This window comes from Rhinichthys klamathensis, unplaced genomic scaffold (assembly GCF_029890125.1).
Source record: "Rhinichthys klamathensis goyatoka isolate OS25496 unplaced genomic scaffold, OSU_Roscu_1.1 h1tg000574l_1, whole genome shotgun sequence".
Taxonomy (NCBI): Eukaryota; Metazoa; Chordata; class Actinopteri; order Cypriniformes; family Leuciscidae; genus Rhinichthys; species Rhinichthys klamathensis.
Window position 1 is genome coordinate 79,839 of NW_026607038.1, and position 26,031 is coordinate 105,869.

At 42.5% G+C, this 26,031-nt stretch overlaps 1 protein-coding gene across 4 annotated transcripts in view; it reads right to left on the reverse strand.

Moving 5' to 3' along the window:
* The window catches only part of prr5b (proline rich 5b (renal)), a 51,526-nt gene that overhangs the window by 22,554 nt on the left and 2,941 nt on the right, over positions 1 to 26,031 (reverse strand). The window contains exons 1-4 of one of the 4 annotated variants that reach the window (XM_056239928.1): positions 13,443 to 13,572; positions 9,103 to 9,216; positions 7,705 to 7,785; positions 7,533 to 7,581 (exon numbers count right to left, since the gene is read on the reverse strand). In XM_056239928.1, the coding sequence (XP_056095903.1) occupies positions 7,533 to 7,581; positions 7,705 to 7,785; positions 9,103 to 9,216; positions 13,443 to 13,480 (282 nt within the window). In that variant the 5' untranslated portion in view covers positions 13,481 to 13,572. Of the gene's footprint in view, positions 1 to 7,532; positions 7,582 to 7,704; positions 7,786 to 9,102; positions 9,229 to 13,442; positions 13,573 to 26,031 lie in introns of those variants that run through there. The other 3 variants (XM_056239926.1, XM_056239929.1, XM_056239930.1) reach the window with 3 other exon arrangements.

The following is a 26,031-nucleotide window of genomic DNA, read 5'->3' on the forward strand; positions in this document are numbered from 1 at the left end:
ATCACACAATTATAATCACAATCATCACACCCACAATCACAATCATCACACTCAATCCAATTATCACACTCACAATCATCACACTCAATCAAAATCATCACACCCACAATCACAATCATCACACTCACACAATCATCACACTCACAATCATCACACCCCACAATCACAATCACACACCCCACAATCACAATCACACACCACAATCATCACACTCACAACACAATCATCACACCACAACAACCACACCACCACAACACAACCCCACAATCACCACCCCCACACCCACAATCACACACATCACACCCCCACACATCACAATCATCACACCCCACAATCACAATCATCACACTCCATCCAATCATCACACTCACAATCATCACACCCACAATCACAATCATCACACTCACAATCACCCACAATCACAATCATCACACTCACAATCACAATCATCACACCCACAATCACAATCATCACACTCAATCCAATCATCACACTCACAATCATCACACTCACAATCATCACACTCACAATCATCACACTCACAATCATCACACTCACAATCACAATCATCACACCCACAATCACAATCATCACACCCACAATCACAATCATCACACTCAATCCAATCATCACACTCAATCCAATCATCACACTCACAATCATCACACTCACAATCATCACACTCATAATCACAATTATCACACTCACAATCACAATCATCACACCCACAATCACAATCATCACACCCACAATCACAATCATCACACTCAATCCAATCATCACACCCACAATCACAATCATCACACCCACAATAACAATCATCACACTCACAATCATCACACTCACAATCATCACACCCACAATCACAATCACACACCCACAATCACAATCATCACACTCACAATCACACTCATCACACTCATCACACTCAATCAAAATCATCACACCCACAATCACAATCATCACACCCACAATAACAATCATCACACTTACAATCATCACACTCACAATCATCACACCCACAATCACAATCACACACCCACAATCACAATCATCACACTCACAATCACAATCATCACACCCACAATCACAATCATCACACTCAATCCAATCATCAGACTCACAATCATCACACCCACAATAACAATCATCACACTTACAATCATCACACTCACAATCATCACACCCACAATCACAATCACACACCCACAATCACAATCATCACACTCACAATCACAATCATCACACCCACAATCACAATCATCACACTCAATCCAATCATCACACTCACAATCATCACACCCACAATCACAATCATCACACCCACAATCACAATCATCACACCCACAATCACAATCATCACACCCACAATCACAATCATCACACTCACAATCACAATCATCACACCCACAATCACAATCATCACACTCACAATCATCACACAATTATAATCACAATCATCACACAATTATAATCACAATCATCACACCCACAATCACAATCATCACACTCAATCCAATCATCACACTCAATCCAATCATCACACTCACAATCATCACACCCACAATCACAATCATCACACTCACAATCACAATCATCACACCCACAATCACAATCATCACACTCACAATCACAATCATCACACCCACAATCACAATCATCACACTCACAATCATCACACAATTATAATCACAATCATCACACCCACAATCACAATCATCACACTCAATCCAATCATCACACTCACAATCATCACACTCAATCAAAATCATCACACCCACAATCACAATCATCACACCCACAATAACAATCATCACACTCACAATCATCACACTCACAATCATCACACCCACAATCACAATCACACACCCACAATCACAATCATCACACTCACAATCATCACACTCACAATCACAATCATCACACTCACAATAACAATCATCACAATCACAATCATCACACCCACAATCACAATCATCACAATCATCACACCCACAAATCACAATCATCACACCCACAATCACAATCATCACACTCCATCCAATCATCACACTCACAATCATCACACCCACAATCACAATCATCACAATCATCACACTCACAATCACAATCATCACACCCACAATCACAATCATCACACTCAATCCAATCATCACACTCACAATCATCACACTCACAATCATCACACTCACAATCATCACACTCACAATCATCACACTCACAATCATCACACTCACAATCATCACACTCACAATCATCACACTCACAATCATCACACTCACAATCATCACACTCACAATCACAATCATCACACCCACAATCACAATCATCGCACTCAATCCAATCATCACACTCACAATCATCACACTCACAATCATCACACTCATAATCACAATTATCACACTCACAATCACAATCATCACACCCACAATCACAATCATCACACCCACAATCACAATCATCACACTCAATCCAATCATCACACCCACAATCACAATCATCACACCCACAATAACAATCATCACACTCACAATCATCACACTCACAATCATCACACCCACAATCACAATCACACACCCACAATCACAATCATCACACTCACAATCACACTCATCACACTCATCACACTCAATAAAAATCATCACACCCACAATCACAATCATCACACCCACAATAACAATCATCACACTTACAATCATCACACTCACAATCATCACACCCACAATCACAATCACACACCCACAATCACAATCATCACACTCACAATCACAATCATCACACTCAATCCAATCATCACACTCACAATCATCACACTCACAATCATCACACCCACAATCACAATCATCACACCCACAATCATCACACTCACAATCACAATCATCACACCCACAATCACAATCATCACACCCACAATCACAATCATCACACCCACAATCACAATCATCACACTCAATACAATCATCACACTCACAATCATCATACTCACAATCATCACACTCATAATCACAATCATCACACTCACAATCACAATCATCACACCCACAATCACAATCATCACACCCACAATCACAATCATCACACTCAATCCAATCATCACACTCACAATCATCACACTTACAATCATCACACTCAATCAAAATCATCACACCCACAATCACAATCATCACACCCACAATAACAATCATCACACTCACAATCATCACACTCACAATCATCACACCCACAATCACAATCACACACCCACAATCACAATCATCACACTCACAATCACAATCATCACACCCACAATCACAATCATCACACCCACAATAACAATCATCACAATCACAATCATCACACCCACAATCACAATCATCACACCCACAAATCACAATCATCACACTCAATCCAATCATCACACTCACAATCATCACACTCAATCACAATCATCACACCCACAATCACAATCATCACACTCAATCCAATCATCACACTCACAATCATCACACTCACAATCATCACACTCACAATCATCACACCCACAATCACAATCATCACACCCACAATCACAATCATCACACTCACAATCACAATCATCACACCCACAATCACAATCATCACACCCACAATCACAATCATCACACTCAATACAATCATCACACTCACAATCATCACACTCATAATCACAATCATCACACTCACAATCACAATCATAATCATCACAATCATCACACCCACAAATCACAATCATCACACCCACAATCACAATCATCACACTCAATCCAATCATCACACTCACAATCATCACACTCAATCACAATCATCACACCCACAATCACAATCATCACACCCACAATCACAATCATCACACTCACAATCACAATCATCACACCCACAATCACAATCATCACACTCAATCCAATCATCACACTCAATCCAATCATCACACTCACAATCATCACACCCACAATCACAATCATCACACTCACAATCACAATCATCACACCCACAATCACAATCATCACACTCACAATCATCACACAATTATAATCACAATCATCACACAATTATAATCACAATCATCACACCCACAATCACAATCATCACACCCACAATCACAATCATCACACTCAATCCAATCATCACACTCACAATCATCACACTCAATCAAAATCATCACACCCACAATCACAATCATCACACCCACAATAACAATCATCACACCCACAATCATCACACTCACAATCATCACACCCACAATCACAATCACACACCCACAATCACAATCATCACACTCACAATCATCACACTCACAATCACAATCATCACACTCACAATAACAATCATCACAATCACAATCATCACACCCACAATCACAATCATCACAATCATCACACCCACAAATCACAATCATCACACCCACAATCACAATCATCACACTCCATCCAATCATCACACTCACAATCATCACACCCACAATCACAATCATCACACTCACAATCACCCACAATCACAATCATCACACTCACAATCACAATCATCACACCCACAATCACAATCATCACACTCAATCCAATCATCACACTCACAATCATCACACTCACAATCATCACACTCACAATCATCACACTCACAATCATCACACTCACAATCATCACACTCACAATCATCACACTCACAATCATCACACTCACAATCATCACACTCACAATCATCACACTCACAATCATCACACTCACAATCATCACACTCACAATCATCACACTCACAATCACAATCATCACACCCACAATCACAATCATCACACCCACAATCACAATCATCGCACTCAATCCAATCATCACACTCACAATCATCACACTCACAATCATCACACTCATAATCACAATTATCACACTCACAATCACAATCATCACACCCACAATCACAATCATCACACCCACAATCATCACACTCAATCCAATCATCACACCCACAATCACAATCATCACACCCACAATAACAATCATCACACTCACAATCATCACACTCACAATCATCACACCCACAATCACAATCACACACCCACAATCACAATCATCACACTCACAATCACACTCATCACACTCATCACACTCAATCAAAATCATCACACCCACAATCACAATCATCACACCCACAATAACAATCATCACACTTACAATCATCACACTCACAATCATCACACCCACAATCACAATCACACACCCACAATCACAATCATCACACTCACAATCATCACACTCAATCCAATCATCACACTCACAATCATCACACTCACAATCATCACACCCACAATCACAATCATCACACCCACAATCATCACACTCACAATCACAATCATCACACCCACAATCACAATCATCACACCCACAATCACAATCATCAGACTCAATACAATCATCACACTCACAATCATCATACTCACAATCATCACACTCATAATCACAATCATCACACTCACAATCACAATCATCACACCCACAATCACAATCATCACACCCACAATCACAATCATCACACTCAATCCAATCATCACACTCACAATCATCACACTTACAATCATCACACTCAATCAAAATCATCACACCCACAATCACAATCATCACACCCACAATAACAATCATCACACTCACAATCATCACACTCACAATCATCACACCCACAATCACAATCACACACCCACAATCACAATCATCACACTCACAATCACAATCATCACACCCACAATCACAATCATCACACCCACAATAACAATCATCACAATCACAATCATCACACCCACAATCACAATCATCACAATCATCACACCCACAAATCACAATCATCACACCCACAATCACAATCATCACACTCAATCCAATCATCACACTCACAATCATCACACTCAATCACAATCATCACACCCACAATCACAATCATCACACTCAATCCAATCATCACACTCACAATCATCACACTCACAATCATCACACTCACAATCATCACACTCACAATCATCACACCCACAATCACAATCATCACACCCACAATCACAATCATCACACTCACAATCACAATCATCACACCCACAATCACAATCATCACACCCACAATCACAATCATCACACTCAATACAATCATCACACTCACAATCATCACACTCATAATCACAATCATCACACTCACAATCACAATCATAATCATCACAATCATCACACCCACAAATCACAATCATCACACCCACAATCACAATCATCACACTCAATCCAATCATCACACTCACAATCATCACACTCAATCACAATCATCACACCCACAATCACAATCATCACACCCACAATCACAATCATCACACTCACAATCACAATCATCACACCCACAATCACAATCATCACACCCACAATCACAATCATCACACTCAATCCAATCATCACACTCACAATCACAATCATCACACTCACAATCATCACACTCACAATCACAATCATCACACTCACAATCACAATCATCACACTCACAATCACAATCATCACACCCAAAATCACAATCATCACACCCACAATCACAATCATCACACTCAATCCAATCATCACACTCACAATCATCACACTCACAATCATCACACTCACAATCATCACACTCACAATCATCACACCCACAATCACAATCATCACACCCACAATCACAATCATCACACTCACAATCACAATCATCACACCCACAATCACAATCATCACACCCACAATCACAATCATCACACTCAATCCAATCATCACACTCACAATCATCACACTCACAATCATCACACCCACAATCACAATCATCACACCCACAATCACAATCATCACACTCAATCCAATCATCACACTCACAATCATCACACTCACAATCATCACACTCACAATCATCACACTCACAATCATCACACTCACACTCACAATCATCACACTCACAATCACAATTATCACACTCACAATCACAATCATCACACCCACAATCACAATCATCACACCCACAATCACAATCATCACACTCAATCCAATCATCACACCCACAATCACAATCATCACACCCACAATAACAATCATCACACTCACAATCATCACACTCACAATCATTACACCCACAATCACAATCATCACACTCACAATCACACTCATCACACTCACAATCACAATCATCACAATCACAATCATCACACCCACAGTCACAATCATCACACCCACAATCACAATCATCACACTCAATCCAATCATCACACTCACAATCATCACACTCAATCACAATCATCACACCCACAATCACAATCATCACACCCACAATCACAATCATCACACTCACAATCATCACACTCACAATCATCACACTCAATCACAATCATCACACCCACAATCACAATCATCACACCCACAATAACAATCATCACACTCACAATCATCACACCCACAATCACAATCATCACACTCACACTCATGTTCACACTCATGTTCACACTCATGTTCACACTCACACCTCTTCGTTAGTGAGGATTATAGAGAGACTCGTTTGATCACCTGCAGGTACTCTGTGAAGAAGGAGCCCAACTCAGTCTTCAGGAGCTGCCTAGACACAGACCAAACCCAGCACGTTATTGTCCCCGTGTGTGTGTGAGTGTAGTGAAGGCCACTGTCTATCTATTTCACACAGTCATGCCAATAAAGCTCATTTGAATTGAAGGTCTCTCACCTGACGCCTTCATTCAGTACGTAGAGCTCGTTCTCTCCCAGATCCCTCCGCTGGAACACGGAGATCACGGCATTATGGATGCTGTCACACACACACACACACACACACACACGTTAAATGTGTCCATGATGTTTCAGGCTGGATTAACATGTAAACCTCAATGCACATTAAATGTTTGATGAATTGATGAAAATGGATTGATGAAGCTGCTCACTGAAGGCCCCAAAACACGTGACGTCATTTCAAACAAAATCAGGCCAAAAAGTTCATTTAGAGTTCTGAACTGCCATTGGTCCATTTCGATGATGTACATTTTTCAATGATTCTCAAAGACTCAGCGGATGAATCAGTCTCTCTAAATCCCTCCTTTCCGTGAGCTACTCTGCTCTGATTGGCCAGACAGCTCAGTCTGTTGTGATTGGTCTACTCTGCTCTGATTGGCCAGACAGCTCAGTCTGTTGTGATTGGTCTACTCTGCTCTGATTGGCTAGACAGCTCAGTCTGTTGTGATTGGTCTACTCTGCTCTGATTGGCTAGACAGCTCAGTCTGTTGTGATTGGTCTACTCTGCTCTGATTGGCTAGACAGCTCAGTCTGTTGTGATTGGTCTACTGTTCTGATTAGCCTACTCTGCTCTGATTGGCCAGACAGCTCAGTCTGTTGTGATTGGTCTACTCTGCTCTGATTGGACAAAAGTCAAAATTATACTATTGTGAAAAGGTTTTCATAAGCTGTAAGCCATAATCATCAAAATTATAACAAATAGAGGCTTTAAATATCTCACATATAAACACACACACACACACACAGCATCAGTGATATCAAACAATCATTGTTCTCCAGCCACTAGTGTGTGTACGAACAGAAACAGAGGATTCTCTTCACACACAAACTATAAGGCCTGATTTGTGTTCTTTGTGTTCTGGACTGCATCCCTCAGGCTCACTCACACACACACACACACACACACACACACACACACACACACACACACACACAACAAACAGAGGAAACTGGTTTTGTAGGAATTTCTCCTCAAAAGATGAGAACAAATGAGCTTTTATACAGTGTGTGTGTGTGTGTGTGTGTGTGTGTGTGTGTGTGTGTGAGACAACGACATGAAGCTGTTTGTCAGCACACTCTCACACACACACACAAATTAGCAAAACCTATTTTTGTGGACATTGTCATTTCTAAAAATAATATATATATCAAGTAAATGTATTTAGTCCTTCATTTATACCTTAATTTTTTTAAACTGAACTTTTAAACCAGTTTAGAGCTCTGGTTTAGATTAGTCAACAGAATTTATAACTAGCTGACTATGTAAAATCAACGACTGCAGTACGCTTACATTTACACAGCCAAGAAAATGTGTTGTGTGTGTGTGTGTGTGTACCTGATCCAGGTGGTGTTGTTTCCCGCTCGCTGCTGCTGGTTGTTCCTGTCATCCAGCGCTGATCTCTCTGAACGACCCAAATCACTCAGACTGGGAGAACTCATCAACTTCAGCCTGTGAAGAGTCCTCATCATCACACACACACACACACACACAAACACACACACACACACACACACACACACAGCAGTTAGAGTGATACAGGAGTGAAAGTGCGTGTGTGTTGCCTATCTCACTTCTATTGTCTGTCTGTGTCTCTGTCAGTGGTTAGAGGGAGGGACTCAGTGAGACAACGTGCACGAATCAACCACTTCCCTACTGACACACACACACACACACGCGCACATGCAGTACAAACCTACACACATTATTGTACAACTTCAACTTCAATAAAAAGTTTAGGTTTACTGTAAAGCAAAAGTACTGAACTAAATTTATATTTATATTAAATTTATGCACTTTCAAAATAAGCCACATGCCTAATCAAGTTATGTTGCAAATTTAAAGTTGATGAGAAATTGAAGTTCCTGTTTTGCTTAAGCGCTTTACCAAAAACAGCCACTGGGTGACACACACACACACTGATGCGTCTCCTGTCACAAATTAATAAATTTCTGTCACAATTTCAGTTCACTTCTATCACGGATCAGCAGCCAAATATGGAACCGTGAGTCTCAGACATTTCCGACGATATGAGTGTCAAGATTAGAAAAATATTTGATTATAAAATAGTGCAGGAAAATACCATGTTTCCAATTTTAAAACAGATTCACAGTGTTTAAGCTTTCGAATGATACCTAATTTATGATTACTAAAATATGTGCTTGGAATACATCAATAAGAAATGTGCAGTTAACAGGTTAAGAAAACATTATTTACTTTATTTCATATTGGGTTTTTTTAATAAGGACGTCTCCAAAAAGAGGTTTAAATTCACTGTTAACTGTCCTGATGAACACACACCTGACTGAAGCGCTCTGATGAACACACACCTGACTGAAGCGCTCTGATGAACACACACCTGACTGAAGCGCTCTGATGAACACACACCTGACTGAAGCACTCTGATGAACACACACCTGACTGAAGCACTCTGATGAACACACACCTGACTGAAGCGCTCTGATGAACACACACCTGACTGAAGCGCTCTGATGAACACACACCTGACTGAAGCGCTCTGATGAACACACACCTGACTGAAGCGCTCTGATGAACACACACCTGACTGAAGCGCTCTGATGAACACACACCTGACTGAAGCGCTCTGATGAACACACACCTGACTGAAGCGCTCTGATGAAGCGTCACACTGACACACACACGGTCACACTGACACACACACGGTCACACTGACACACACACGGTCACACTGACACACACACGGTCACACTGACACACACACGGTCACACTGACACACACACGGTCACACGGTCACACTGACACACACACGGTCACACTGACACACACACGGTCACACTGACACACACACGTTCACATTGACACACACACCTGACTGAAGCGTCACACTGACACACACACGGTCACACTGACACACACACGGTCACACACACACGGTCACATTGACACACACACCTGACTGAAGCGTCACACTGACACACACACGGTCACACTGACACACACACCTGACTGAAGCGTCACACTGACACACACACGGTCACACTGACACACACACCTGACTAAAGCGTCACACTGACACACACACGGTCACACTGACACACACCTGACTAAAGCGTCACACTGACACACACACGGTCACACTGACACACACACCTGACTGAAGCGTCACACTGACACACACACGGTCACACTGACACACACACGGTCACACTGACACACACACCTGACTGAAGCGTCACACTGACACACACACGGTCACACTGACACACACACGGTCACACTGACACACACACGGTCACACTGACACACACACCTGACTGAAGCGTCACACTGACACACTGACACACACACGGTCACACACACACGGTCACACTGACACACACACGGTCACACTGACACACACACCTGACTAAAGCGTCACACTGACACACACACGGTCACACTGACACACACCTGACTGAAGCGTCACACTGACACACACACGGTCACACTCACACACACACGGTCACACTGACACACACACCTGACTGAAGCGTCACACTGACACACACACGGTCACACTCACACACACACGGTCACACTGACACACACACCTGACTGAAGCGTCACACTGACACACTGACACACACACGGTCACACTGACACACACACGGTCACACTGACACACACACGGTCACACTGACACACACACCTGACTGAAGCGTCACACTGACACACACACACGGTCACACTAACACACACACGGTCACATTGACACACACACCTGACTGAAGCGTCACACTGACACACACACGGTCACACTGACACACACACGGTCACACTGACACACACACCTGACTAAAGCGTCACACTGACACACACACCTGACTGAAGCGTCACACTGACACACACACGGTCACACTGACACACACACACGGTCACACTGACACACACACCTGACTGAAGCGTCACACTGACACACACACGGTCACACTGACACACACACCTGACTGAAGCGTCACACTGACACACACACGGTCACACTGACACACACACCTGACTGAAGCGTCACACTGACACACACACGGTCACACTGACACACACACGGTCACACTGACACACACACCTGACTGAAGCGTCACACTGACACACACACGGTCACACTGACACACACACCTGACTGAAGCGTCACACTGACACACACACGGTCACACTGACACACACACCTGACTGAAGCGTCACACTGACACACACACGGTCACACTGACACACACACGGTCACACTGACACACACACCTGACTGAAGCGTCACACTGACACACACACGGTCACACTGACACACACACCTGACTGAAGCGTCACACTGACACACACACGGTCACACTGACACACACACGGTCACACTGACACACACACCTGACTAAAGCGTCACACTGACACACACACCTGACTGAAGCGTCACACTGACACACACACGGTCACACTGACACACACACACGGTCACACTGACACACACACCTGACTGAAGCGTCACACTGACACACACACGGTCACACTGACACACACACCTGACTGAAGCGTCACACTGACACACACACGGTCACACTGACACACACACCTGACTGAAGCGTCACACTGACACACACACGGTCACACTGACACACACACGGTCACACTGACACACACACCTGACTGAAGCGTCACACTGACACACACACGGTCACACTGACACACACACCTGACTGAAGCGTCACACTGACACACTGACACACACACCTGACTGAAGCGTCACACTGACACACACACGGTCACACTGACACACACACTGACACACTGACACACACACCTGACTGAAGCATCACACTGACACACACACTGACACCCTGACACACACACGGTCACACTGACACACACACGGTCACACTGACACACACACGGTCACACTGACACACACACGGTCACACTGACACACACACCTGACTGAAGCGTCACACTGACACACACACGGTCACACTGACACACACACGGTCACACTGACACACACACCTGACTGAAGCGTCACACTGACAAACTGACACACACACCTGACTGAAGCGTCACACTGACAAACTGACACACACACCTGACTGAAGCGTCACACTGACAAACTGACACACACACCTGACTGAAGCGTCACACTGACACACACACGGTCACACTGACACACACCTGACTGAAGCGTCACACTGACAAACTGACACACACACGGTCACACTGACACACACACCTGACTGAAGCGTCACACTGACACACACACGGTCACACTGACACACACCTGACTGAAGCGTCACACTGACAAACTGACACACACACGGTCACACTGACACACACACCTGACTGAAGCGTCACACTGACACACTGACACACACACCTGACTGAAGCGTCACACTGACACACACACGGTCACACTGACACACACACTGACACACTGACACACACACCTGACTGAAGCATCACACTGACACACACACGGTCACACTGACACACACACACTGACACACAACAGATCAATCAGCTTCAGAAATTGATTACACTGATTTGATTTTATCCCGTGAGAAAGAGGAAGAGTGTCATGATACGACACACATGAAACATGGAGATGATTGAGAAATATCATACACACAAACATTAGAGCACACACACACACACACACACACACACACACACAGTCTGTACTCACTCCAGTAAGTGCACAGGCACATAATAGTCCCACTCCATAGTTGAGCTTCACTGCAACTCATGAGCGGCTCAAACTCTCTGACTCTCGTCAGCGGCTGATCATGGAAGTGAAAGAGAGAGAGGAACACACACACTCTCTCACACACACACTCTCACACACACGCATGCTCGCTCACTCACTCACTCACACACACACACACACACACACACACACACACACACACACACACACACACACACACACACACACACACACACACACACACACACACACACACACACACACACACACACACACACACACAACTTCCTGTACACTCTTCTGTGAGTAAGTAAGTGAGTGAGTGTGTTTGTGTGTGTGTGAGTGAGAGAGAGTACGAGTGTGTAAGAGAGAGAGTAAAAGTGTGAGTGAGTGTGTGTCTCGGACACAATGAGGAAGAGCTGAAGTGATAGCGGGGAGAAACACTAATAACATGGAGAACTGAAACAGGAACATCGACTGACAGGGAAACACAGGGCTAATCAAGCTAAGGAGCTTCAGGAGCTAACGAGCTTCAGGAGCTAACGAGCTTCAGGAGCTAACGAGCTTCAGGAGCTTCAGGAGCTAACGAGCTTCAGGAGCTTCAGGGGCTTCAGGAGCTAACGAGCTTCAGGAGCTAACGAGCTTCAGGAGCTTCAGGAGCTAACGAGCTTCAGGAGCTTCAGGGGCTTCAGGAGCTAACGAGAGTTCATACACTGGGGAAAACTACAAACTGACTACACAAAGGCACATGGGGCAGAAAACTGGAAATAGGCTATAACAGAAGTCTATTTATGCTTTCATGTTTATCTGAAACCATGACTCTCGAGTAGGCCTGTAGCGGCGCGTCGATGACGTCGACGTCATATTTTTTTGTCGACGCTTCTTTATTTATTTATGTATTTATTTTTTTGCACCGTTCCCGGCAGTACAGCTCGCCACACACACGTGGGAGACCGAAACATTGCAGAATCGAGGACGAAACAGCAACCTCTTCACAGAATTCACAACAAAGCCATGCAAAAGTCCCAACAAAAGAAAAAGTCCTAAAAAACCCCAGCTCGCACTAAATCATCGAAGGTATGGGAATACTTCAAATTTAGTCCCAAACGTAAAGGTGTCGTTATTTGCGCTCTTTGTCAAATGGAGTTGACATCCCAAGTCTCCCGCATAGTGATAGCGGCTCCCTGATGACCGCAAATTAGTTAAAATCTCCCGGAATCTAGAGCTCGCGAGCTCCAAACCGTGTAGCGCGCGCAGCGAGGGAGAGAGCGAGAGACCTTGCGCGTGTGTGTGCAAATGTGCGTGTGTGCCTTATGAAGCGCATGTAAACCCCACCCCCGTCAACAAAACCGTTGAGCACTGAAAACATTAAAATGAGCACCACATCCAAGTGTGATAGGGCTCATTTGAGTAGCCTACCAAACATTTTACAGTGTAGATACTCTGTAAGAACCAGATCAAAATTGTTGTGCATTGAATGTGCACTCCTGCAATTTCCATGTTACAAAAAAGAATCGTTCAATTAGTTGTTAGATTAGTCGACTAATCGATAAAATAATCGACAGACTAATCGTTTAATTAATAATCGTTTACCCCAGCCCTACTCTCGAGTGGACACTATAATTACAGAATAATTACTTCACGACTGCTAAAAAAGTCCGTATGAATGTAATCTGGACGTACTCATGATGTCATGATCATGTGATCTAGCGTCAGTTGCGTCCCCAAAGCCTCTCCCGTGGCATCATGGGATAGTAAAGTGTCCATCATATGATATAGACCTTATGCACCAGAGAAACGAGGGCGCCGCCATCTTTCGGATATTGTCTTTGAACTTCCGTTTTTGCGGTCACTCTGTATATCTCTATGGCATCGCTGTCCAGGAGTAATTAGCTGGTGAAGTTGATTTACTTATTGTAGAGTTAACGAAAGTTATCATGAGCATTGTAATGTTTATGATAAGCATTGTAAAGCATATGTCTGAACAAATGGAGCTTGGGAATTTTTTTAACGAGCCGTTCATTCATAACTTCGCAAGATCGCTGTGAAAATACAGACCGGAAGTCAAAAGCCAATGAGCTCAGCGCTGGAAAGGGGCGTGGCTACATAAGGTCTATACTCACAGGCCGTAGTTCATCATCCGGAGTTTCACTAGTTCTGGGAATTCTGACATAATTCTTTGGTCACAAACTGTTTCCACAGGGAAGTGTGCGATTCCAGACGCAGCCCACACTTTCGTGAAACAGAATTATGACATACTAATGAGAATTATGACATACTAATGAGAATTGAGAATTATGACATACTAATGAGAATTATGACATACTAATGAGAATTATGACATACTAAGGAGAATTATGACATACTAAGGAGAATTATGACATACTAAGGAGAATTATGACATACTAAGGAGAATTATACTAAGGAGAGAATTATGACATACTAAGGAGAATTATACTAAGGAGAGAATTATGACATACTAAGGAGAATTATGACATACTAAGGAGAGAATTATGACATACTAAGGAGAATTATGACATACTAAGGAGAATTAGGACATACTAAGGAGAATTATGACATACTAAGGAGAATTATGACATACTAAGGAGAATTATGACATACTAAGGAGAATTATGACATACTAAGGAGAATTATGACATACTAAGGAGAATTATACTAAGGAGAGAATTATGACATACTAAGGAGAATTATACTAAGGAGAGAATTATGACATACTAAGGAGAATTATGACATACTAAGGAGAGAATTATGACATACTAAGGAGAATTATGACATACTAAGGAGAATTAGGACATACTAAGGAGAATTATGACATACTAAGGAGAATTATGACATACTAAGGAGAATTATGACATACTAAGGAGAATTATACTAAGGAGAATTATGACATACTAAGGAGAATTATGACATACTAAGGAGAATTATGACATACTAAGGAGAATTATGACATACTAAGGAGAATTATGACATACTAAGGAGAATTATGACATACTAAGGAGAATTATGACATACTAAGGAGAATTATGACATACTAAGGAGAATTATGACATACTAAGGAGAATTATACTAAGGAGAATTATGACATACTAAGGAGAATTATGACATACTAAGGAGAATTATGACATACTAAGGAGAATTAGGACATACTAAGGAGAATTATGACATACTAAGGAGAATTAGGACATACTAAGGAGAATTATGACATACTAAGGAGAATTATGACATACTAAGGAGAATTATGACATACTAATGAGAATTATAATAAGGAGAATTATGACATACTAAGGAGAATTATGACATACTAAGGAGAATTATGACATACTAAGGAGAATTATGACATACTAAGGAGAATTATGACATACTAAGGAGAATTATGACATACTAAGGAGAATTATGACATACTAAGGAGAATTATGACATACTAAGGAGAATTATACTAAGGAGAATTATGACATACTAAGGAGAATTATGACATACTAAGGAGAATTATGACATACTAAGGAGAATTATGACATACTAAGGAGAATTATGACATATTAAGGAGAATTATGACATACTAAGGAGAATTATGACATACTAATGAGAATTATGACATACTAATGAGAATTATGACATACTAATGAGAATTATGACATACTAATGAGAATTATGACATACTAATGAGAATTATGACATACTAATGAGAATTATGACATACTAAGGAGAATTATGACATACTAAGGAGAATTATGACATACTAAGGAGAATTATGACATACTAAGGAGAATTATACTAAGGAGAATTATGACATACTAAGGAGAATTATGACATACTAATGAGAATTATGACATACTAATGAGAATTATGACATACTAAGGAGAATTAGGACATACTAAGGAGAATTATGACATACTAAGGAGAATTATGACATACTAAGGAGAATTATACTAAGGAGAATTATACTAAGGAGAATTATGACATACTAAGGAGAATTATGACATACTAAGGAGAATTATGACATACTGAGGAGAATTATGACATACTGAGGAGAATTAGGACATACTAAGGAGAATTAGGACATACTAAGGAGAATTATGACATACTAAGGAGAATTAGGACATACTAAGGAGAATTAGGACATACTAAGGAGAATTATGACATACTAAGGAGAATTATGACATACTAAGGAGAATTAGGACATACTAAGGAGAATTATGACATACTAAGGAGAATTAGGACATACTAAGGAGAATTAGGACATACTAAGGAGAATTATACTAAGGAGAATTATGACATACTAAGGAGAATTATGACATACTAAGGAGAATTATGACATACTAAGGAGAATTATGACATACTAAGGAGAATTAGGACATATTAAGGAGAATTATGACATACTAAGGAGAATTATGACATACTAAGGAGAATTATGACATACTAAGGAGAATTATGACATATTAAGGAGAATTATGACATACTAAGGAGAATTATGACATACTAAGGAGAATTAGGACATACTAAGGAGAATTATACTAAGGAGAATTATGACATACTAAGGAGAATTATGACATACTAAGGAGAATTATGACATATTAAGGAGAATTATGACATATTAAGGAGAATTATGACATACTAAGGAGAATTATGACATACTAATGAGAATTATGACATACTAATGAGAATTATGACATACTAAGGAGAATTATGACATACTAATGAGAATTATGACATACTAACATACTAATGAGAATTATGACATACTAATGAGAATTATGACATACTAATGAGAATTATGACATACTAAGGAGAATTATGACATACTAATGAGAATTATGACATACTAAGGAGAATTATGACATACTAATGAGAATTATGACATACTAAGGATAATTAGGACATACTAAGGAGAATTATGACATACTAAGGAGAATTATGACATACTAAGGAGAATTAGGACATACTAAGGAGAATTAGGACATACTAAGGAGAATTATGACATACTAAGGAGAATTAGGACATACTAAGGAGAATTATGACATACTAAGGAGAATTATGACATACTAAGGAGAATTATGACATACTAAGAATTATGACATACTAAGGAGAATTATGACATACTAAGGAGAAGTATGACATACTAAGGAGAATTATGACATACTAAGGAGAATTATGACATACTAAGGAGAATTAGGACATACTAAGGAGAATTATGACATACTAAGGAGAATTATGACATACTAAGGAGAAGTATGACATACTAAGGAGAATTATGACATACTAAGGAGAATTAGGACATACTAAGGAGAATTAGGACATACTAAGGAGAATTATGACATACTAAGGAGAATTATGATATACTAAGGAGAATTAGGACATACTAAGGAGAATTAGGACATACTAAGGAGAATTAGGACATACTAACATACTAATGAGAATTATGACATACTAAGGAGAATTATGACATACTAAGGAGAATTATGACATACTAAGGAGAATTATGACATACTAAGGAGAATTATGACATACTAAGGAGAATTATGACATACTAAGGAGAATTATGACATCTTAAGGAGAATTAGGACATACTAAGGAGAATTATGACATACTAAGGAGAATTAGGACATACTAAGGAGAATTATGACATACTAACATACTAGTGAGAATTAGGACATACTAAGGAGAATTATGACATACTAAGGAGAATTATGACATACTAATGAATTATGACATACTAAGGAGAAGTATGACATACTAATGTCATAATTAAGAAACAAAAATTCAAAATTGACATACCAAGTCATATTTGTGACATGAAAAGTCGAAAAAGTCATAAAATAAAATATCCTAATTTTGACTTTTTAAATATCATAATTATAACTTAGTATGTCAATTTCAAATTATTATTTCATAATTATGACTATTTCATCATTTCGATTTACCAATGCATGATGTATTTTTGTTATGTGGCGGATGGGCTCCTGTACACATGACCCTCGAAAAGACTTGCTGAACCGAGATCATAACCGAGATCATAACTAAGATCATAACTCTGAGATCATAACTGAGATCATAACGAGATCATAACGAGATCATAACTAAGATCATAACCGAGATCATAACGAGATCATAACCGAGATCATAACTAAGATCATAACTCTGAGATCATAACTGAGATCATAACGAGATCATAACCGAGATCATAACGAGATCATAACTAAGATCATAACCGAGATCATAACGAGATCATAACTAAGATCATAACCGAGATCATAACGAGATCATAACACGTTTATGAATGAGCTGCACAGAAATGATCATAAACATGAATGGATCAAAAAGCACAAAACACCTAAAGTTACTACACACACACACACATCCATCCAGCATGCTGCCAAAACTATTCATTAAAGGGCATATTGCAGGTTAGAGGACCCAACGAGTCAATGTATAGAAAAATAATGTAGGAACTAGATTTTCTTTAAAATATTCGTATAAATACGCTACAGAAGCTTCTAGAGTCTTTTTTGTGAGAAAATTTTAACCGCGTCTGAAAATGGGCGTGACGGGCGTGACGTAACGGGCGGGAGAGCGGTCGATTCAAACAACAGGAAAACAATGGATCGCAATGACATTTCAGACGCTGAGGAAATACTTACTCGTATGACGGACCACAGCCGTACAGTTATGAGCCTGCTATGATATGAGCCTGCTATGAGCCTGTAATGAGCCTGCTATGATATGAGCCTGCTATGAGCCTGTTATGAACCTGCTATGAGCCTGATATGAGCCTGCTATGAGCCTGCTATGATATGAGCCTGCTATGAGCCTGTTATGAGCCTGATATGAGCCTGCTATGAGCCTGCTATGATATGAGCCTGCTATGAGCCTGTTATGAGCCTGCTATGATATGAGCCTGTTATGAGCCTGCTATGATATGAGCCTGCTATGAGCCTGTTATGAACCTGATATGAGCCTGCTATGAGCCTGCTATGATATGAGCCTGTTATGAGCCTGCTATGATATGACCCTGCTATGAGCCTGTTATGAGCCTGCTATGAGCCTGTTATGAGCCTGCTATGAGCATGTTATGAGCCTGCTATGATATGAGCCTGTTATGAGCCTGCTATGATATGAGCCTGCTATGAGCCTGTTATGAGCCTGCTATGATATGAGCCTGTTATGAGCCTGCTATGAGCCTGTTATGAGCCTGTTATGATATGAGCCTGCTATGAGCCTGCTATGATATGAGCCTGCTATGAGCCTGTTATGAACCTGCTATGATATGAGCCTGCTATGATATGAGCCTGCTATGAGCGTGTTATGAGCCTGCTATGAGCCTGTTATGAGCCTGCTATGATATGAGCCTGCTATGAGCCTGTTATGAGCCTGCTATGATATGAGCCTGCTATGAGCCTGTTATGAACCTGCTATGAGCCTGATATGAGCCTGCTATGAGCCTGCTATGATATGAGCCTACTATGAGCCTGTTATGAACCTGCTATGAGCCTGATATGAGCCTGCTATGAGCCTGCTATGATATGAGCCTACTATGAGCCTGTTATGAGCCTGCTATGATATGAGCCTGCTATGAGCCTGTTATGAGCCTGCTATGATATGAGCCTGTTATGAGCCTGCTATGATATGACCCTGCTATGAGCCTGTTATGAGCCTGCTATGAGCATGTTATGAGCCTGCTGTGATATGAGCCTGTTATGAGCCTGCTATGATATGAGCCTGCTATGATATGAGCCTGCTATGAGCCTGCTATGATATGAGCCTGCTATGATATGAGCCTGCTATGAGCATGTTATGAGCCTGCTGTGATATGAGCCTGTTATGAGCCTGCTATGATATGAGCCTGCTATGAGCCTGTTATGAGCCTGCTATGATATGAGCCTGTTATGAGCCTGCTATGAGCCTGTTATGAGCCTGTTATGATATGAGCCTGCTATGAGCCTGCTATGATATGAGCCTGCTATGAGCCTGTTATGAACCTGCTATGATATGAGCCTGCTATGATATGAGCCTGCTATGAGCGTGTTATGAGCCTGCTATGAGCCTGTTATGAGCCTGTTATGATATGAGCCTGCTATGAGCCTGTTATGAACCTGCTATGATATGAGCCTGCTATGATATGAGCCTGCTATGAGCCTGTTATGAGCCTGCTATGAGCCTGTTATGAGCCTGCTATGATATGAGCCTGCTATGAGCCTGTTATGAGCCTGCTATGATATGAGCCTGCTATGAGCCTGTTATGAGCCTGCTATGATATGAGCCTGCTATGATATGAGCCTGCTATGAGCCTGTTATGAGCCTGCTATGATATGAGCCTGCTATGATATGAGCCTGTTATGAGCCTGCTATGAGCCTGTTATGAGCCTGTTATGATATGAGTGTTATGATATGACACGATCTGAAGTGAACACTACACACGATCTGAAGTGAACGCTACACACGATCTGAAGTGAACGCTACACACGATCTGAAGTGAACGCTACACCCGATCTGAAGTGAACGCTACACCCGATCTGAAGTGAACGCTACACACGATCTGAAGTGAACGCTACACCCGATCTGAAGTGAACGCTACACACGATCTGAAGTGAACGCTACACCCGATCTGAAGTGAACGCTACACCCGATCTGAAGTGAACGCTACACCCGATCTGAAGTGAACGCTACACACGATCTGAAGTGAACGCTACACACGATCTGAAGTGAACGCTACACACGATCTGAAGTGAACGCTACACACGATCTGAAGTGAACGCTACACACGATCTGAAGTGAACGCTACACACGATCTGAAGTGAACGCTACACACGATCTGAAGTGAACGCTACACACGATCTGAAGTGAACGCTACACACGATCTGAAGTGAACGCTACACACGATCTGAAGTGAACGCTACACACGATCTGAAGTGAACGCTACACACGATCTGAAGTGAACGCTACACACGATCTGAAGTGAACGCTACACACGATCTGAAGTGAACGCTACACACGATCTGAAGTGAACGCTACACACGATCTGAAGTGAACGCCACACACGATCTGAAGTGAACGCTACACACGATCTGAAGTGAACGCTACACACGATCTGAAGTGAACGCTACACACGATCTGAAGTGAACGCTACACACGATCTGAAGTGAACGCTACACACGATCTGAAGTGAACGCTACACACGATCTGAAGTGAACGCTACACACGATCTGAAGTGAACGCTACACACGATCTGAAGTGAACGCTACACACGATCTGAAGTGAACGCTACACACGATCTGAAGTGAACGCTACACACGATCTGAAGTGAACGCTACACACGATCTGAAGTGAACGCTACACACGATCTGAAGTGAACGCTACACACGACCTGAAGTGAACGCTACACACGATCTGAAGTGAACGCTACACACGATCTGAAGTGAACACTACACACGATCTGAAGTGAACGCTACACACGATCTGAAGTGAACACTACACACGATCTGAAGTGAACGCTACACACGATCTGAAGTGAACGCTACACACGATCTGAAGTGAACGCTACACACGATCTGAAGTGAACGCTACACACGATCTGAAGTGAACGCTACACACGACCTGAAGTGAACGCTACACACGACCTGAAGTGAACGCTACACCCGATCTGAAGTGAACACTACACACGATCTGAAGTGAACGCTACACACGATCTGAAGTGAACGCTACACACGATCTGAAGTGAACGCTACACACGATCTGAAGTGAACGCTACACACGATCTGAAGTGAACGCTACACACGATCTGAAGTGAACGCTACACACGATCTGAAGTGAACGCTACACACGATCTGAAGTGAACGCTACACCCGATCTGAAGTGAACACTACACACGATCTGAAGTGAACGCTACACACGATCTGAAGTGAACGCTACACACGATCTGAAGTGAACGCTACACACGATCTGAAGTGAACGCTACACACGATCTGAAGTGAACGCTACACACGATCTGAAGTGAACGCTACACACGATCTGAAGTGAACGCTACACACGATCTGAAGTGAACGCTACACACGATCTGAAGTGAACGCTACACACGATCTGAAGTGAACGCTACACACGATCTGAAGTGAACGCTACACACGATCTGAAGTGAACGCTACACACGATCTGAAGTGAACGCTACACACGATCTGAAGTGAACGCTACACACGATCTGAAGTGAACGCTACACACGATCTGAAGTGAACGCTACACACGATCTGAAGTGAACGCTACACACGATCTGAAGTGAACGCTACACACGATCTGAAGTGAACACTACACACGATCTGAAGTGAACGCTACACACGATCTGAAGTGAACGCTACACACGATCTGAAGTGAACGCTACACACGATCTGAAGTGAACGCTACACACGATCTGAAGTGAACGCTACACACGATCTGAAGTGAACGCTACACACGATCTGAAGTGAACGCTACACACGATCTGAAGTGAACGCTACACACGATCTGAAGTGAACGCTACACACGATCTGAAGTGAACGCTACACACGATCTGAAGTGAACGCTACACACGATCTGAAGTGAACGCTACACACGATCTGAAGTGAACGCTACACACGATCTGAAGTGAACGCTACACACGATCTGAAGTGAACGCTACACACGATCTGAAGTGAACGCTACACACGATCTGAAGTGAACGCTACACACGATCTGAAGTGAACGCTACACACGATCTGAAGTGAACGCTACACACGATCTGAAGTGAACGCTACACACGATCTGAAGTGAACGCTACACACGATCTGAAGTGAACGCTACACACGATCTGAAGTGAACGCTACACACGATCTGAAGTGAACGCTACACACGATCTGAAGTGAACGCTACACACGATCTGAAGTGAACGCTACACACGATCTGAAGTGAACGCTACACACGATCTGAAGTGAACGCTACACACGATCTGAAGTGAACGCTACACACGATCTGAAGTGAACGCTACACACGATCTGAAGTGAACGCTACACACGATCTGAAGTGAACGCTACACACGATCTGAAGTGAACGCTACACCCGATCTGAAGTGAACGCTACACCCGATCTGAAGTGAACGCTACACACGGCCGCGGTTCTCGAAGCCGATGCGGAAGAGAACTCCCGTCTCTTCACCTGCACACACCGCACCAGGCACGAAAGATATACAGCGCCGTCCCTTTTCTTGTTATGGAAACCTGTGGACTCGATGTCCTGACAGGCCGGAGTTTTTGCAACCAAAAAAAAGCCGTTTTTACGAGCAGTCCAAGAAACGCTCACTTTATCTACTAAATTAGTGCCCTTATGTCGTTTTAAACCATTTTAAATCCTGCATTAACTTTTCATATGGTATTTTCATACAAGGTTATATATTAATTTAGATTTTTTTTTTTACCTGCAATATGCTCTTTAAAACCCAAAGACAATGTGACACACACTCACAGAGAAAGACTCACAGACACTCGTGCAGGTGCTCTTTCTCTCTCACACTCTCTCTCTCACACACACACACACTCGCGCTCACACTCTCTCTCTCACACACACACACACTCGTGCTCACACTCTCTCTCTCTCTCACACACACACACTCGCGCTCACACTCTCTCTCTCACACACACTCGCGCTCACACTCTCTCTCTCACACACACACACACTCGCGCTCACACTCTCTCTCTCTCTCACACACTCGCGCTCTCTCAGACACTCTCAGACACTCTCACACACACACACACTTCACGCTCTCTCAGACACTCTCTCTTGACACACTCTCTCTCGACACACTCTCTCTCGACACACTCTCTCTCGACACACTCTCTCTCGACACACTCTCTCTCGACACACTCTCTCTTGACACACTCTCTCTCGACACACTCTCTCTTGACACACTCTCTCTCGACACACTCTCTCTCGACACACTCTCTCTCGACACACTCTCTCTCGACACACTCTCTCTCGACACACACACACACTCGCGCTCACACTCTCTCTCTCTCTCACACACTCGCGCTCTCTCAGACACTCTCAGACACTCTCACACACACACACACTTCACGCTCTCTCAGACACTCTCTCTTGACACACTCTCTCTCGACACACTCTCTCTCGACACACTCTCTCTCGACACACTCTCTCTCGACACACTCTCTCTCGACACACTCTCTCTCGACACACTCTCTCTTGACACACTCTCTCTCGACACACTCTCTCTTGACACACTCTCTCTCGACACACTCTCTCTCGACACACTCTCTCTCGACACACTCTCTCTCGACACACTCTCTCTCTCACACACACACACACTCGCGCTCACACTCTCTCTCTCTCTCACACACTCGCGCTCTCTCAGACACTCTCAGACACTCTCACACACACACACACTTCACGCTCTCTCAGACACTCTCTCTTGACACACTCTCTCTCGACACACTCTCTCTCGACACACTCTCTCTCGACACACTCTCTCTCGACACACTCTCTCTCGACACACTCTCTCTCGACACACTCTCTCTCGACACACTCTCTCTCGACACAC